Genomic DNA, 18,130 nt, shown 5'->3' with positions numbered 1-18,130 from the left:
AGAGGTTGCTACTGCTCGCTACTCACACTTCTTACAGACACTGGGATTGGCCTCTGAGCAGTGATTCATAAAGGCACCACACTGCTCTGCCTCCCTGCTGCTGCCTTGGCTCACTGCATTCATTTCCTTCCTATTTTCTGCAAACCATTCTACCAGCCAATCCTGTTCCAAGCATCTCCTCATTATTTCTTTATCCGGAAGGCAGCTTAAAAACCCAAACAGAAAGAATATGTCGCTGGAAGTCACAGTAGTGACTTCATACATTGACTGCAGCAGCAATTCTCATTTGTTGCTTTTCATTTTACAGCAGTTTCCAATAGATTTCCCGCTACTCGTCAGTAATGGAAACTAGCAATTTTGCCTCACTGTAGTCATTGGGAAATAGTGGTTGTTTAATGACTTACAAACAACAAATGCCAATGGCAGAGAGACTTCTTCAGGGCTCTGCAGGCAAACTGCTTCAGCTGCGACATCAGAGCAAATTGTGCCTCGCTAAGAGCACAAACTACGCCACTCAATCGCAGTCAATCTGAGATTTCCAATTTTCATTTCCTGTGGCAGCGTGACCCTGGGAACACTCCACTCCCCTGTAACGAATAGTGAAGAACTACCAACTACTTGCGTTTATTTCCTAATACCGTGTATTTCAAAAGTGTCCTTCCTTTGAAGTACTTGCAAGAGCACTATGAAAGATGCCAGACAACACTAACTCAGCTGAAATACTTAGATACGTTTAAGACAACACATGCATCCTGCCACCTGCAAGTGCACAGGCAGAATTATCTCTGCTGTCTCCAGAAATGAGTTTTATATTAATAGAGAGTTGAGATTTATGATTCACGGGTAATTCAGCACTTACCACATCCACAGAGAACCGCGAGTTAGGAAACTCCGCAATGACGTCTGAATTCTTCTAGAAAGCCCCAACATCCGAGATGAGAAATGTAGTTCACAACTGGCTCCAAGTTCCGTAATGCGGTGGATCGCTTATGAAATGTCACAAAGCATATCCCAAGTGATCCGCCAATCAGGATTAAGGTCGAAAGGGAAGAGCACGGAATGACAGAAAAGCATTCTGACATAATTCTCAGATCACTTAAGACTGATTTTAATCACCAACTCAAATACGAACCTCCTCACTTCATTGTTTTCTCTCTCACTTCCTTCTTCTTAGGCAGAACAAGCTCAAGACAAGAATTTGTCTTGGATCTGGAAAGTGCTCATCAAAATGGAGTCTGCAGATCAAGATATCTAGATATAATAATAAATAACAAAAGAAAACTTACTGATCTACAGACAACCTAAACTGATTAACGTCATTATGCTGCCATAGTGAAACTCACTATGACAAGAGCTTCAAGAGGAAGTGGGTTAAATCCCTCTTTCAGTTCCTCCAAGAAAGAAGGACTGTATTCCTTGAAACCCAGTGTTTAGAAAGCAAATTCATTCTTTAGAACGAGTCTTTGAACGGTTAAGAAAAGGTACAGCTGTCTTTTTTAACAACACAAGTGTGCACAGAACAAACTTCTCTTTCAGTCAGATGTCTGTCACGTCAATATTTCAGACAGAAGTCACTACACTCAAACCTGCTTTCCTTGGTTGTCCTATAGGTAGTCTTAAATCTCGAAGGGCCTTTAGATGACTTCTTCAGTACCTGAAATCTTAGGTAATAAACAGCACAATGTAAAAACAGCACTGAAAATAAAGCAGGCAAATCGAAACTATCTGTGTTTTAAAACCTCATTTAAGCCAACAGCATGGCTTCCGTTTCTTAGGAGCAGAATCTCCCAGCTTCTGAAATGCTTACTATCAATGCTAAATAATAATCCCTAAAACAGGGTGACATCATTTCCAAGGCACTAATGCAATAATAAACCAAACCATATTTACAACATGTATTTATTTGTGGCATTCACCCATACTGAGAATACAATTACAAATTACGCAGGGAATATATATTGAAACAGTATTATTCGAGACACACTGTACCATTAACAGAAATGCAGTAATCCAGAAAAGTAATTGTGATTGAGAGATGCTTTTACATTTCTCTGTTCGTTACCAGATGCGCTGCAATAGAAATATTCAGACAAAGAAAATGCTGTTCTGTTGGTGGTGGTTTCCTTTTGTTTTATGACGTTTTCCTTTTTGTGGTTTTGCAACTGCTAGGAAAGTATTGTTTCATTAACCTCCGGCTTAAGAAATGAGATCAAGATGCAACTTTGAAGGGGCCCCATCTTAGTGAAGCCCTTGTCACACACCAAAACAAAGACAATAACCCTCTTCACTCAAACGCATAAACAAGAAAGGAGAACATGCACGGTAGCAGAACAGAGGGATGTAAGTACTTCTAGCAATACTTACAGCAATTTATAATCTTATAAATGTTTGATGTTATTTAGCGACAATTCTGGAGTAGTAAATATATATATATATATATGTATGTATATATATATCCATTAGGATTACAGAATTCAATTTTTTGGAGGTTCTGAATGCAACTAAGTGAGCTGCATATCTAACCAGCTTGGAAGGAGAAAATCTGCTTTCTTTGAAAACCTACAAGTGCAGCGTGGCATCACCCTGACCTTCAGAAAAGAGTATGTAACTGATTCATATCTTTGGGTTACTTACAAAGGATTTCACAGCTTACATACAGAACGGGACAGGATATCATTCCATACCATATTCCTAAATACTAACTTTTTAACTATTTTTATTCCACATGCTCAGAAAATACTTCATAAGCCTGTAAGTGCAGTCTGAAAACAACTGAAACGGAAAGTAATGCTAGGAAGGAATTCTAATCAATCAAGTCCCTTCCACAAACACAAAAATGATACAATTGCATGGTTCCATGTAGTCCTTGAGGAGGAAAAGAAGTTACCCTTCATGACTCGCTTCACAGAGATGATGGCCTTACAAAACTGGTATGTATAAAGCAGAACACCTACATCACTTTCAACCCATCCTTGCAAAGAAAGGTCTGCTTTGTAATATTTCGGCACAAAGGCAAGTTCCTCACCCCAGGGGCTGAACTATTTTACTTCTCAAGCACTACAAAAGCTTTAGTTCTACAAAATTCACTTCAAGCAGATATTAACATAAAATTTATCTGGGGAAGAAACACCATATTAACCTAATAAATAAAGGAGCGATCTATACAGTGAAGACGTAGTAAGATCAGAACTGTGTACAGTCTTTTTATAAACTAGCAGATGAGAAACTGTGGGGAGGCACTAAAAGAACTATGAACACAGAGCCAGTACTGTCAGAATGCATTAATATGTTATTCAGATTTGTAGAGGACTCTTTAAAAACTTTTTTTCTTCCAGCTGAAACACACAATGTTATACAACAACAGATTTACCTCTCTTCTTATGGAATATATATCAAATGTGGTTGTGTACTAAGTTACACAATTCATGCTCAAGAATGTTATACTCGTTATAAAAGGCCTCTTCTAATCACAACATTTTATCAGCAGAGAGGATTATCTCCACATCTTGCCAAGTCAAGATGACAGAGGTAGCTTCGGAATGCTTTAGAATTTAGTGTTTTACTCCAAATGAATTCATCTCTCTTTCAGAGGGGTTAACAGTAGGTATAAAAAGCAAACTGTATGTACAGCTGCCACTGTCTGCACCGAGGGAAAAATTCCAAGGAGCTCAAAATAAGATTACAACATGGAAAAGCACAGCGCACGTCTTTCCACTTGCTTCAGTGCACCAGCTCGGGCTGATTTTCTACAAAAGGAAGCACCCCACTAACGTAGTATGCTATTCCAAGAGAGAGAAGAGCAATGACGATGATCAGGAGCAGCACCCTCCAGAAGCCCAGGTCTTCCACAAACTCTTGCCACGTCGTGCGGAAGCTGGAAAGAACTCCTTCCCCTTGCTGTAGGTTTGGATTAAGGAGAGAATGGCTTTCCATCGCACTACAAAGGATTAAAGTTAAAAATAAATCAGAGGAAAAGAACACACCTTTAAGTAAGACAGCAATCCTACTCAGGGCAACCAAAACATTCTAAGTTAAAACTAAAGCCACCTGCAGATTTACAGCATTGCCCCTGCTAAATCGAGACAAAACAGATCAGGAAAAAACTCCTCATTCTAAACTTAGGATATTTTACTAACCAGGGTAAAGAGAGCAGTACTTCTATCTGTACGGCTGCGCTGAGTTGGCAGGCTTGCTACCTAAGAAGCCTTCGAAAGTCAATGCTTGTAATTCCTACTAAGCATGGCTTTGTGAATTTAATGGAGCATAAGATGAAAGCTCAAGGGGCACAGCTCTTGTTAACAGAACCAGAAATTACAACTTAAAACTACGTTTTGCCAAATGAAATGGCGACTAACCATGACCATTTAGATTCCAAACTACGTGGTGATCTTTATTACTCTCCGTGTTTCTTTGTGAGAGGCCTCTCCTCTAGCTTAAAAATACCACAGAAAAAATTACATTTGGAAAAAAACAAATCAACCCCAAACTTTCTGATTTTCCAGACCAGTTCGTATTGCTGAGTTTTTTGCCGCACGATTCTCAGCAGTTGCTCTGATGTTGGTTTAAACATTCCACCCCCGATCCATCAAGCTCCCTTAAATTGTCAAGCTACAAATTAGAGGCTGCGACTCTCACTTTAAAATGAGAAGAATTAGAATGCTACAGTCATCTCGGCCACCAATCATCTTCAGAAAAAACGTGAGTTGTTTCAAATACCACTTGGCTTCTTGTATCTTCCCCATTTTGCTGGTTTCACAATTGGTCTATAAGAATTTTCTCTTTATTTCACTTACATTTTATTCCAGTCATCAGTACAGCCCTCCTCCTCCTTGCTCCAGTGAAACTGCACACATGGGCGTTTAGAGCATTGTGCTTTGACAAGCACAGAAAGCCAACAGTGAAACTGCGTATGCAGTGAAATCAAAGCAGAAAGAAAGCAGAAAAGAAAAACACTTCTTCCTTTCCTCTAATTGCTTTCACTTGCCATATTCCTACGTATCTCTTACACCAATAGTGACAGAATGCCTTACATGGAAAAGTAATTTCCAAATCAAAACTAATTGTAGAAATGCTACCGTTCACCAGTTGTGCTGTTGGAGATAAAAGTCTCATTTATTAATTGCTCTTCCAAGATTACGCCATGGAAAAATTTCACACTATTCATATGTTTTTCTTTCTTCTGAGGTAGTGCAGCCACAGAAGAATAATTAACCTCAACTCCCATAGCTTACTGAAGCATCTCCGTGTGATGAGCAGAAACTTTCAGAAACTGCATATTAAACAGCTTGCCTTTTTTGCTTCTAGGGTATTTAGTTTGCTGTAAAGCTACCATAGTTTGCCCATAGCTACAGGATTTAGTCATCCTCCTTGCTCATGATTTCCTAAGCAAAACAAAGACATTATTAGAAGACAGCCACTGGCGTAAGACATAACTACTCGCTAAGTATGGACTAGTTAATACATAACCACACAGAGATTAAATAAAGCTGCAATGTGATTCAAGTGAAAAAATCACATGCTTGCTCATTAAATAGAAAAGGGGACACAGAAAACGTTGTTGATATTTTATGTAGCAACCCAACTCAAAGATATGGTATTCAAGACATTTTTTTCTTATGACAAATTACATCTGCTTAAGCAATAGTCACAGAATCATAGAATGGCCTGGGTTGAAAAGGACCACAATGATCATCCAGTTTCAACCCCCCTGCAATAGGCAGGGTCGCCAACCACCGGACCAGGCTGCTCAGAGCCTCATCCAGCCTGGCCTTGAATGCCTCCACGAATGGGACATCCACAGCCTCCTTGGGCAACCTGTTCCAGTGCGTCACCACCCTCTGTGTGAGAACAGCATTGCAGCAAAGCATCCTACAGAAGAGCACATGCCACACAGCCCAGGTGGATGTTCTTTTCTGTTTCAGCATAATATGGAAGTTCACCTCTGGCTGGATTTGTGGGCATAACTGTCAGTCACAACAGACAGCGCAGAGGTCACCTGTGCTGATAGACAGAGGTGAGCTCTGCCTCCTGACAAAGCAAGAGAGTAGAAATTTGATCTGGGAACTAAGTTTTGGCCTCTGCTTCCAGACCAGCAGCAACCATTTGCAAAACAACCAGAGAAGCCTGAAATCAGTGACTGTTGCTCAAAAGTGAAGGTTGTGGTTTGCACAAAAAGTAACCATTATTTTTCAGTAGGTTGGTAGATAATGTAAGGAGGAGGGAGAGAAGAGGACAGAAGTCATTCATCTAAGCAAAATTCATCTAAATTTTGAAGAAAAAAATACAAAGTGGGAGGAGTGAAACTGTGGCAATCTGAAAAGCCAACTGTTACAAAGACATTATTTATTTACAAAGCAAACAGCATACAAGCTCACTTGCTTTTACTGCCGCAGGCATCTGTTATTTGTTACTCTAAATATAATATATTTCAGACATGTTAAATACGCTCACAAACAAGCTGGGTAAAGGCACTGTTTATATGTCTGTGCCTCTCCCCAAGGAGAACTGCCGACTTCCTTGCCAAACCAAACAATGTAACATTTATGAAGGTCAAGTAACAGAAAGGAAGCTATGCTCATTAAAGAGACACTATCAAATCAAAAATGGTCATTTAGATGTGACTGAGATTTGGACACATAAAGTCAGACAAATAACATACAGACCAAACAACTTCCAGTAACATTTACTAAGTCAGAAAGATAACAGGCAGAAAATCCAATATTTTATACCAACGCTTTTGACAGTAATATTCAATTTTGTATCTCAGGGCTTAAAAAGTTTCTCTGATCAGTGGGCTCCAATTTCTTTTCCCTTGCCAGCTTTTTTCTTATGGCACCCTAACTATCCTCTGAGCTGCCTGCATCCCACTTCTTAGCATCAGTAAGATCCTTCTTTCTGTGTCAGAATCACTGATGAAAGTGTTAGGTATGCCCAGTCCCAGAACCAGACCTTTAGGAACTGCTATCTTCCCTCTAACCCAGCAGGTTCTCTGAAACTGTGAGCTGTTTTCCTGCAATCACCAGCTCCCTTTTAAGCACCTGTTTGTCCACCGCACAACTCATTCACTCTCCATCTTTTCCAAAACTGCTACCAATAGACATTGCATAAACAGCACCGTATCAAAGCCTTTATTCAAGTTCAGACAGATGAAAAACCTGTTACCCTTTCCTCATAGAGACAAGCCATCTGAAGTGTGGTAGGTGAGTGAGTGCTACTGGCATTTCTCACTTCCCCCCTTATTCTCTTTGGGTGATAAAGGGTACAATGCTTATTGTTTGAGATTGTAGCAGAAAATGAGTTGTTATTTACATTTTTTAAAAACTACAACTTTAAAATGAGAATCTCAATTAGATTTCTTTCTTTTCCTTACATTTGATCTATTGAGAGACTTTTTCACATTCTAAAACTTAACTTGGATTTGGTCAGGCAGTATCAGGCCAAACCTGACACTTTCCGTCTTGAGGAACAAAGAAGCAAGCCAAATTATAACAATCTAAAAGCAATAAACAGGTACTAACAAAGACAATTTTTCCATATACATAACTATTTCTCCCAGCAGCTCTTTTTTGTTTTGTGAATACCTTTCGCTTTCAGCAGTTTGCATTGTTTCCAGCTTTGAGTGGGCTCCTCTGTTAAATCCTTTCACCTCTTGCTCCTCCAAAGATTCCAGCAGTCTGATCACATCTTTATTTACACCCCTCCGTTTTGCAAGAACAAGCGGCGTTGCGCCTTGGTGATTGCTAAAATAATGCCACAAAAGGACAGGAGAAGAAAAGAAATTTGATACAAGACAACTTCGCATAACACACAATGTAAAACTTAGTGCTCAGAACTATTTTCTTATACAGGACTGTAAGCAAGTCCTGTCTATAAAAGTGATACCATAAATGACTACAGAAGAATACCAGTGTATTTAGGCTTGAAACAGCACAGCTCCTTTTCCCCAAAAACAAAATCATAATTTCTAGTGTTTTAATTTAATTGGAACCTCCAGGTGTTGCAATAAAAAAGAGTAGATTTACGGCAGTGTTTGAGGTTAAGCATGGTTTCAAGAAGTTGTGCAATCTGTTTCTTCATAGTCCCTTTTTTTCCACATGGGTATGAGGACATTGGGGAAAAATGAAATAAAATACAGACGGTCCCTCTGCTACTTATAAAGTAATACCAGATAGGACTGAAGCTGCCTTCAGATTAGGGATTCTCACCAGAGTTGCTTGAAGTAAGAAAAAGAAACTACAGGCCTTGAAGAATCTGGCCTGCCAGTAGCTCCTTTTGCTGGGATGAAAGCATCAGTGGGGGACAAGTGAAAAGGGAACAGATACAAAACAAAAACATTCTGAAGCTTGAAATATTTTGCATGCATTGTTACAGTGCAGAAAGTTCCACAAACAAAATAAGTCAGTTACTGCAATGAAATAGCTAGTTATTTGCAGCTTGAGAGCCTGCATCTGAGCACTGGCATCTGACAGCTGCTGGAAGCCAGAGGGAAAGAATATACAATATTTAAAAGAAGGAGTGAGTCAGACTTTGAGGGAGTGGGAAAATACTGAAAAGAAGCATTGTCACCAAAGGAGTATGGGAATGAACTGACACACACATATACTGTATTTCCTTTGTCTTATACAGCGCAACAATTAACACAAAAGCACTGTGGTGGAAAAAATCCTTTTTAAGCAGTCAATGTGATTTTCTTCTTTGGTGCCAACCACCCACACCTAGCTGTCTGGCCAAACCAGGATAGCAGTGTCATCGCAGAGGCAGAATTAGATACAGCAGCCCACACCAGCGGCTGCTATTTTTATTTGCTTTGCTTGTTGCTCTTGATCAGCAGAACCGGCCTCTTATTGTTTTCCTGTCTTTTTCTTTTTTCTTCTTTTATTAAGTGATATTGTACAAAGTTGAACTGCACTAAATACACTGTCTCAGCAACAGCAGATTTGTATTAAATGTTCCTGAGACGAACACTAATACAATACAAAACACGTGCTGTTAACAACAAAAAGCCAACCAGAAAAAGCAACTTACCAGATATCAATTTTAAGTCCATTAGAAACAAGGAACTGGATGGTATCCACATGCCCACACAGGTGAAGGGCTGTATTACCTTGATAATCAGTGGCTAGAAGGTCAGCACCAAATTTGTGCAAGAGTTGACAGATGTCTACATTTCCTCTGGCAGCAGCAAGATGAAGGCCGGTTCGACCCCGGCTGTCACGAATATTTGGGTCAAAACCACTCTCTAACAGGCGTTTGGAATAGTTAAAATCTCCATCAATGCAAGCCTGCAGCAGCGGCACGTTTGTCTGGGAAGAATCGTTTACAAAAACGTAGGACATGGTTCTGACTGCCTCTGGAATAGACGACAAACCTGCAAGAAAAGGTGGGAAAAGTGCCGTTGAAGCCAAGCAAGTACAAAATCTAGTCCCTTCAGATTCATATTAGATGAAGGATTAATTCCTTTGCTGCATCAGGAAGATATACTTCAGTGTGGATTTATGCTTCATGAAGAAGAAAAAAAGCAGATAAAGTCTGAATGGAAACTGACGTTTCATGTGAAACAGCATCTCTCTCTCTTGATCAAGGTCTGCATTTTGGGATAAGGTGTAGCTGTGTCCCGGTTAACTCTACAAACCCCTTGTAAGACTGCTATATGCAGGCTTCAATTCTCTCATCTATACAAGGTACTCTTCTACATTAGTGCACCCACTCAGCTACGAGAATGGAAATGTGGCCAGTAGCCAAAGAATTCAATTTTAAACTCTCAAGAAAACAAACGAAATATGAAGTCTGTATTATATAGCTTTTCCCCATATTTTTCCCCCACCACACTCAAGATCAAAGCAAAACACAGGGCTATATCTAACGTTTACGCACTGGTTTGATTAGCAGTATTGGGACTGTTGAGGTTATTAGGTTAAACTTCTCTCCTTTGCATTTCCTATTTGGACAAACTCTGCTACGTGTTCCAACAACAGCCAGCTTCCCTGTGCAGGAATGCACAACTTTTTTCCCTATCTTGGCCACAGAAGTGAAAGCGATGGGAATAACTGCTATGTGCTGCTATCTGTACAAGGAATGATTTGAGACAGAGGACATTCTGCTGGGCTCCAAGGACGTTTTTAAGCATGTGTTGGTATATCTCTGACTCAAACACACTTTCCCACAGTTACTTCCAGTAGCAAAAAGCAAGTTCATTGATACAGCATCAAACATTTCTTGTAAGGTTAGAGTCGTTTAAGGCACTAGCAGATTTCTTAAAACCTTAAATGGAAAGCAAGGAGGACATCATGCTTACATTTTCAGTGAGTCTGTTACAAAACCTTGGGGGGTGCAAAGCCAGGACCGCCAGCTGACGGCAATTTCAATTTTCTTGCCCACTTTGCACCCAAATAATAAATGAGTACAGAATGCTTCAAACTCTGCGAGTGCAATCCCTGCTCAGAAAAACGTCAGGCCCAATTTCTGCATGGTGTGGCTGTCACCTTCCCTTTCTGCACTAAATCTTCCCTAATGCAAGACCATAAATAACACAGAAACCTCAAATTATCAGCATGTTAACAGCATATCAACAGCACAAAACTCTACTTGGACATGATCAAATGATCGTGGCTTGCCTACAACATAGTATTTGAGTGCTTAAACCTCTTCCATAAAAAAAGGCCTAACATATATCAACAACAGAATATTATACTGGAAGAAAAATAGGCTATTTGAGAAACAGCACGGTACGCTCTGCTAAATTAAGCTCATGTTTATATTTTCATACCAGATGTGTAGGTCTGGTAAAGCCCTCCAGAATTTCCTGTCACTTCACACACAACGGTGATTAAACAGAAGCTAATAATAACACCAGAAATACCCTCACCGCTTCTTAGGAAAGGAAGCACAAGGATTCACGGGGACCAGGAAGTGCAACTGAAAATATTTCCCTTCAGATTTTATTATTACCACGATATTTAAGAACTCAACGCTGAAGAGCAGATGACTGAAGTGAAATCTCAGTATTTCACAGTCGGAGAGAATAGTAACAAAAAAATAATCCTGCTGTGAAGATCTAATTAAGTAGACTTCAAAAAACAACCAAAGCGTGATTCTCTTTAAATTGCTTCTGAAAGTGAATCCGAAAACAAGGCTGAACCTATGTGGAAGCTGGCACACCTCCCCTTATGCACTCATGTCACAAAGGGACTTGCATTAGTGAGCAAGCAGACACTGAAGTACTGCAAAACAACCGTTCTGAATATCTACACATCACCGCTGCTCGAGTTCCATTGATTTGGTTCAGTAAGTGACTGCTTCTAAAATTGCACTGCTATCTTCTGAGAATCTACCTTCTACATTATCCTTCCATAAAAAGAAAACTGCTAAAAACTTGGTCCTGAGACAGGAAATTGGCCCTGAGGAAAAAAAGTAAATTCAAAGGCATTCTCTCAAGCGAGAACTCTACTAGAAAAGCATACTGTAAGAACACATATTCCCTAAGTTTATACAACACTGATATTGAGTGAGCACAGGATATTCTTAATAATAATGCCTACAATTTTGCTGTTAGCCACTTCTCCAGCAACACGTGGCTCAGCACATGATGAGGACTGAGCTGTTTCCCGAAGGAATGCTTATGCTTAGTGATGATGTCAGAATAATTTACTGTTACTTGTTAGCAGTCAGTCTGCTGCTGCGCCGTGCACAGCCGTACCTCAGCATCACACACTGAGCCACCACGCAGCACTCTCCAACCTGTGGAGGCAGAAGCCAGGGGTTAACCTGAGTAATTCAAGAGGCAAAACCAAATGCAAGTCTTCTTACTGCTGAACCTACTCAATTTGCACCAACTGTGGATGGTTTTATGTTACCTCAAGTGCATTGTTTTGCCTCATTAGGTTCAACAGTTACCAAAGCACTCCAGAAGAAGGAGCTACATTGTTTGAGACAGCTCTCCACCACAAAAATATGAATGGACTTGATGAGTTGTAATTAATCACCCAGCCACTGCTACATGACTTCCCAGTTCTGCAAACAACACTGTGTCCAAGAACATCCAGAAAATCTGAAGTAATTGTCGCTTCAGAATAATGGCACAATGTCAATTGGCACAACAGTTGATGTTGCTCAGTATTAAGACAAACACACCTAGAATTTACATGTCAGGGAAGTGATCAGCAGAGAAACTGCCACTGACAGTAAATGGAAGTGTGACATCAAGGACAAATAACATCTTCCTCACCCAGCCTCAGCAAACACATTGTGTCTTACATTACGTGACATCTGACAACTTGCTCATGGTGAACAACTTCCTGTAAGATCTTTTTAGAGGACTTCGGTGGCAGTGGCTTGCTGAGCTCTTCCTCTCCAGCTTTTAAATGAATGGAAAATGTTCCAGCTTGAGTATTTTGCTTCAACTGTAAGTTCAGCTGCAGCCTTTGCTTAGGCAAGACCGCCATTATCTACAATTTACACTGAGAGCTCCTTATCTTTCCTAAGATCTCTTAGCTCTTCAGTCCAACTGAATGAGAGTTCTATTTCTCTACTATTATGGATCTGCCGCAAAAAGCAGCACACCTGATTCAGTACAGCACTATGCCTGCTTTACACACAGTGGCATTCTGTGTAGTGCATACACACTGGGTATGGGTTAGCATATAACGGCAATAGAGAGAGCTCTGCTCATTGCTCCATGTCACTGCTAAAAGACAGAAAACAAACAAGACCTGAAATGTCAATTCAGGGCTGCAGAATGCTTCCCTAGATGATACAGTGCATTTGCTGCGTATTTATATACACAAAAATAAGTGAACGACAGGAAAGAGATCATTATTTTTCAATACCTTTGTTGATAAGCAGATTCACGGACATTTTTATCCTTTCTAGACTTAAGTGGCAAGTCAGTGGCACTGCATGTTCCAGTGCATTTCTACCAAACATGCGTCTAAGTGTTTCTGAAGCTTGCTCAATTTATCATCTTCTGCAAAAGACCTACTCAGGTAGAAAGGCAATTTGCAGCAGTTAGAACAGATGGGCTGTAGCTTTAAGCCCCACAGCTGGCCCACATGAACAAGTAAAGTAACTTCAGTAGTTCCTTTATCAACGATATCAGTTTGGGTACACTTGCTTTTATAGACAGCTATTTATTATGACCAGTGTGAGTGATTCATCAACTTCTTCACAAACCTTTATTCAAATTCTTCTTTGGTTCAGCTGAGGAAGAGCTGGGTGCTAACATACAAACCCAGAAGCTCATTACAGCTTGGTTCTTTGTTTGCTTTTTAAAACAAACCTGAGAATCAGTTCCATTCCTACTGAAGGGCCCGTGTTTCAATGTGCTGCAGATCTTGCAGCAGTCTTCTGGAAAAGAAGGCAACCCCAACTGAGCAATACACCGTTCACAGTACGAGCACTACTTGTATCTAGAAGAATGCTGCCACCACGTGGACTGACTGAAGTATGCAGCGTGATGGATAACCCTGGATCCACACAGACTGGCTTTTCTAGCTTTTATGCTGTTTCCTTATTTCCTCAGAAGAAAAATCACAGAACCCACAGGCTGCTAAGCCAAGCAATGACATCAGCTGCAGAACTCTTGCTGTGGCTCTGGATACAGACATCTGTGCTCTGAATTTTCATTTTCACGCAGGAAATCAGTTTATCAAAGCAGTACAGATAAATGATATAGTCACAGCTTCCAAAGATTTGAAATCTCTATCACACACTGTGATTTTAAAGAATCAATTGAGCCATGCTGGACCGTGTTATACGTTACGGTGAGATGGAACGGTTACACTATTCAGGCTGCATTTCTAATGAATATCTGCTGACGTTGTTTTTCAGTAATGGCTACTTCAGAATGCTCAGAGTACAACATTTCATCCATACAGACAAACCTGCAGTGCCAGCATCTGCATAAGTTTGTGTCTGAAGGGCCTGGAGGTGGGCAGAACAGCAGGCTCCAAGCTCAAGGATAACTGGCAATCCTAAGGAACGGCAGGGAGGCCACCCTCTGGCACCTGATCTGCACAGAGGCTGGAACCGACCAAGAATTTAATAGACAATGGTTGGAAGGGAGTTAAATGGCTTTGAAACTATAACTATGAAATGTGGGAGAGAGACAGCTCAATTGCTGTTAATCAACAGCAGTTATATTCTGCTGAACGTAGAAACAAAAGACCACTGATGCTGGTAAAAATTCTGCCTCAAGATAACTTAGCCCAAAATTTCATAGAGGCTCAGGATTCTTTTTACCCTAACTAAATCATACCACATTATTCAGCTACACTGAATTCCCTGTGTCATTGTATTATATGTTGCTATCCAGTTCCCTTCCTCAGTTTGGCAATTCATTTTTGCCCTCTTTCTAATTTTTCACCTCAATTTTATCTGCATGTGAGAAAGCTTCTTTGTACCATGACTGAGATCCTTAAAAGCCTCTACCAGGGAATTAAATGCTTCCTGAAAATCCAAGAAAGCCTTTTAAGTCACATCACCTAAATCTACAATGCTAGTTCATAATCCTTAGTGGAAGCTGATAAGGCTTAAAAGGTTGCATACTTCTAAAAAGGTACCCAGCTTCAGGTAGAACCAGTCCCAAACAAAAGCAGGCACAGAAAGCACAGGTGTACACCTCTCTCTGCACTTCTCTAGCAAAGATGAAAGGCCAAGTGTTCAGGACCACCCATGGGAAAACAATAAATCGGGAGCCTCTCACAAAACATGCTGCCATTTCTCTATCCCCAACCCATTATGCTGATCTGATGCCGTAAGAGGTCATGAGCATGCTGAACAATGTGCCATCTACACACGCCAACAGATTTTATCTTTTAAGTTTACGATGTGAAATTCTACTGATGTAGCTACATTACCTGGATGTGAAAGATTTGCCTGCTGGCAAGGCTGGTGTTACTACAGCTCTGTACCCTTAGCTTCAGGTTTTAGTTTGTATTTTTACAGTACACTTTCAAGCAGCCCTTCCTTCCTGCACTCTACTGATAATGACCAAGTCCTACAGCACAGGTTTCTGTGAGGTACTGCAGGAGATCAGAGCCAAACTTTGGTCCAATGTACTTAGTGGACATCTCCTTTAAATGCTGCAGCAAACCCAAACAAAATTGAACTCTTCAGTACTACACATTCTTAGTATCATCACTAAATAGTAAAGCAAACCATAACAAACCTGTGTGTTTCAGAATCTGACCTTTTGACTTATGCCACAGCAGCATCACAATATAAAATAATTACCAATAACTAAAGTTTGGTGCCACAAACGCATGCACTCAAACACACCTGTCAGCCTGTCATCTACACTGACAGCGTGATTATGGGCGGTCTTCAGAGAAAGCTGAACACACCAGGGATCTTGTATTTCATAATATGCATATGAACAGATGCCCTCCAAAATACACTATGCCCACATTAACTGGAGTCTCTGGAAGCAGAGCACAAGTGAGATCATGAATGAGGCAACCAGCAGACTCACTGAAAGAGAAAAGAACCCTCACTATTCCAACATACCTGAATCCTCAGCAGAGCCACTAGCAGTTCACTCTGTGGTTGACTGGGTGTCACACGTCCCCAGGCTGCAGATGAGGACTTCAAGGCCACGTGCATTCAGAAATAAACTGCACAAGAACAGAAATTGGGACAGATGGATCATGAATGCATACAACTTCAGGCACTTCTTGAGATCCCCCTCTCTTGCTGATAAGGAAGCCCTAAATGTGGAATACCAAAACCTGCTAAGAAGAAACCTACCCCTAAGTGCAGGTTTGACACGGCTTTTAAAGTTCCCCCTTGCAAAGGCAAGCTGGCGTTCCTCTGCAACTATGTGCTATGTACACATACCTTGCTTCAGTCAACTCATCTCAGTTTACTGTCTAATACCTTCCTTTCAACCCAAAAAGAAAACAATTAGCCAGTGTCATTTTCTATCTGTCACCAATTCTACTAGGCAGCGTGCGAACATTACTATAAATATTTTTATTTTAAAGAGTACATTCAGCAAGTTCTCGTTAATTATTTTGCAAATTGATCAAAAAAGGAAAAAAAGATCTAAGTTCTACAGATAACACCAAGCTTAGGTCCCTGCTGCAGCAAGCAAAAGCAATTACTCTTATGTACAAGCCACTTCCACTTAAAAACATACGTTGAGTTCTTGTTCCTCCTTGACCTTTGGGAAGGCCGCTTCCGAACATCAGTGCTCCAGTGGCTAGAAATATTATATTCACATGCTATTAACCTTAACATCTACATTAAATTATTCATGTATCAACAGCACTCTTAAGCTGAGTTTATTCTCTTTATAGTGTTCAGCTCGCTGTTTCAACAGGCAGCAGGAGAGGCGTCCATTCAGCAACGCTGATGAGGCCAAATATCAGCACAGACCCTTCACCTCCCAGCTCGCCCCGAGCACCCCTTGGTGTATGTATCTGTTCCCTTCCATCCACTCAGTTGGGAACGGCTAACACTGTGTTGGCTAACACAGTTAAATATCTTGAAACTACCCAATGCGGTTTTCCCACATCAACTTCTTTATAAAGTAGACTGTAAGTCTGTTTTAAAGACAGCCCTTTCAGTAACTCGTGTTATGCTCTCCCTTTATTCCCAGGCTCAACGATTTTCCCACCGTTTGTCTCTAGTTACTTCCTCACTCTCCTTCCTCCCGGTGCTATCCCTATCTTCTCAGCACAGGAACAACTCCGTGCGGCAGCTGACAAAAGCTCTGCTTTACCTTGGAGCACCATTTACACACACCTTCGGCTCTCCCTCCCGCACCAAGGTCGGGCAGCAGAGCAGGGCCGTTCCGCCGACTCCCGCCGAGGCCTCCGCACCCGCCCGGCAGTGCCCACCTCAGCGCTCCGTTCCCCCGCGGTGCCACCACGGCACCGCAGAGCTGCCCTGCGGCCTGCAGTCAGGCAGGCCGCCCTCCCCGCCTGGCTCTCGTGAGGCCTACCGTTCCTGCTGCCCCACACGGACACACCGACAGCCGCCACTCCTTCCTCAGCCCGACGGACGCGACCTCCGACCCCAAAGCGCAGCGCCGCGCTCCCTGCCCGGCTTCGGCCGCTCCTCGGCGCGCACGGAGGAGCAGAGAGGCGGCGGAGAGGCCGCGAGCGCCCCCTGGCGGGCGGAGGCCGCGCGGTGAAGGCCGCCGGGGCTACGGCTGAAAATGACTGTTGTTCTGGGAGAATTTAGGGCACAGGCTTTTCTTGCAGGCCTCTCCAAGCATCTTGCAGCACAACACTTCGATGTATAGATGTAAAATGAATATCCTGAAGCACCCTGACATGAAAATGTGCAAGGATACATTCTTCAAGCACATTGCAGAGACAGGGATAGGAACGGGAAGCCTTAAGAACTTTAACGTTGCTAAGTTAACTAAGTGTGAGTGAAGAGCACTTCCAAGAAAAGGGCAAGAAAACCCACCACACACATTAGTCACATTTAGCTTATAAACGGGTTGTTAGCCAGCAGCTTTGTGCTCTTTGCTGTACAGTCTCTAAATAGAGACAATTTCTTACTCACCTGTTCCTGTTGGGTGCTGCATTTTCACACATTCAGGCATCTCATTCTCCTAAGTAGTCTCAGTTTAACTTACAGTAAGCTTAAATGCTCCCCAGGTACTCAAAATATGCTGAGCAAACAAGCGTTCAATGAAATCCAATAGAAACAATGTAAGAAATGATGTATTTACCCTTTCCTCATAATTTTGTTGATAATTAAAGCTACCCAAGTAGTATCAACATCTGAATATTAAATGAGCATTTGCTTTCGTAATTAAAGATATACTGAGCTTCCATTACAAATAAGCACAGAACGGAGAAGATCAATACTTACCCAAAAGTGGTTGTTCTTTCCTTCTACTTTGTTTATACTTTTAAGCTATGAAATAACCTGTTGTTCTTTGCCTCATTGCTGGCTGGTCAGCGTGGTTCTAGGAGGTCACCATTTTCTTTACAAATTGAGTTAGTATGGCATATTTGAACAGCAGGATTTGTTGTAAAGGATAAGAGCCTTTGGCCTTAGATATGCCCAACCAGCTAATTAATCTGCTGGATACTGAGTCCAGTAAGTAAATGGCACATCCAAGCTCTCTGCTGAGAGTTAGTCATTTCTCTTGCCATAGAAAATAAAGAAACTCAAA

General features: G+C 41.4%; 1 protein-coding gene across 1 annotated transcript; it reads right to left on the bottom strand.

Moving 5' to 3' along the window:
* Positions 1-1,881: 1,881 nt before the first annotated feature.
* ANKRD46 (ankyrin repeat domain 46) lies at positions 1,882-17,079 on the bottom strand. Its single transcript, XM_072329957.1, has 5 exons — positions 16,940-17,079; positions 15,502-15,608; positions 9,025-9,367; positions 7,581-7,739; positions 1,882-3,937 (listed from the first exon to the last, which is right to left on the bottom strand). Exons 3-5 carry the CDS (start codon positions 9,333-9,335, stop codon positions 3,721-3,723), a joined length of 687 nt encoding a protein of 228 aa, XP_072186058.1. The 5' UTR covers positions 9,336-9,367; positions 15,502-15,608; positions 16,940-17,079; the 3' UTR covers positions 1,882-3,720.
* Positions 17,080-18,130: the final 1,051 nt, after the last annotated feature.

The sequence above is a fragment of the Excalfactoria chinensis genome, chromosome 2 (genome assembly GCF_039878825.1).
Source record: "Excalfactoria chinensis isolate bCotChi1 chromosome 2, bCotChi1.hap2, whole genome shotgun sequence".
Lineage (NCBI taxonomy): Eukaryota > Metazoa > Chordata > Aves > Galliformes > Phasianidae > Excalfactoria > Excalfactoria chinensis.
Note: the sequence above shows the minus strand (reverse complement) of the source record. Positions and strands in the feature narration are given on the sequence as shown.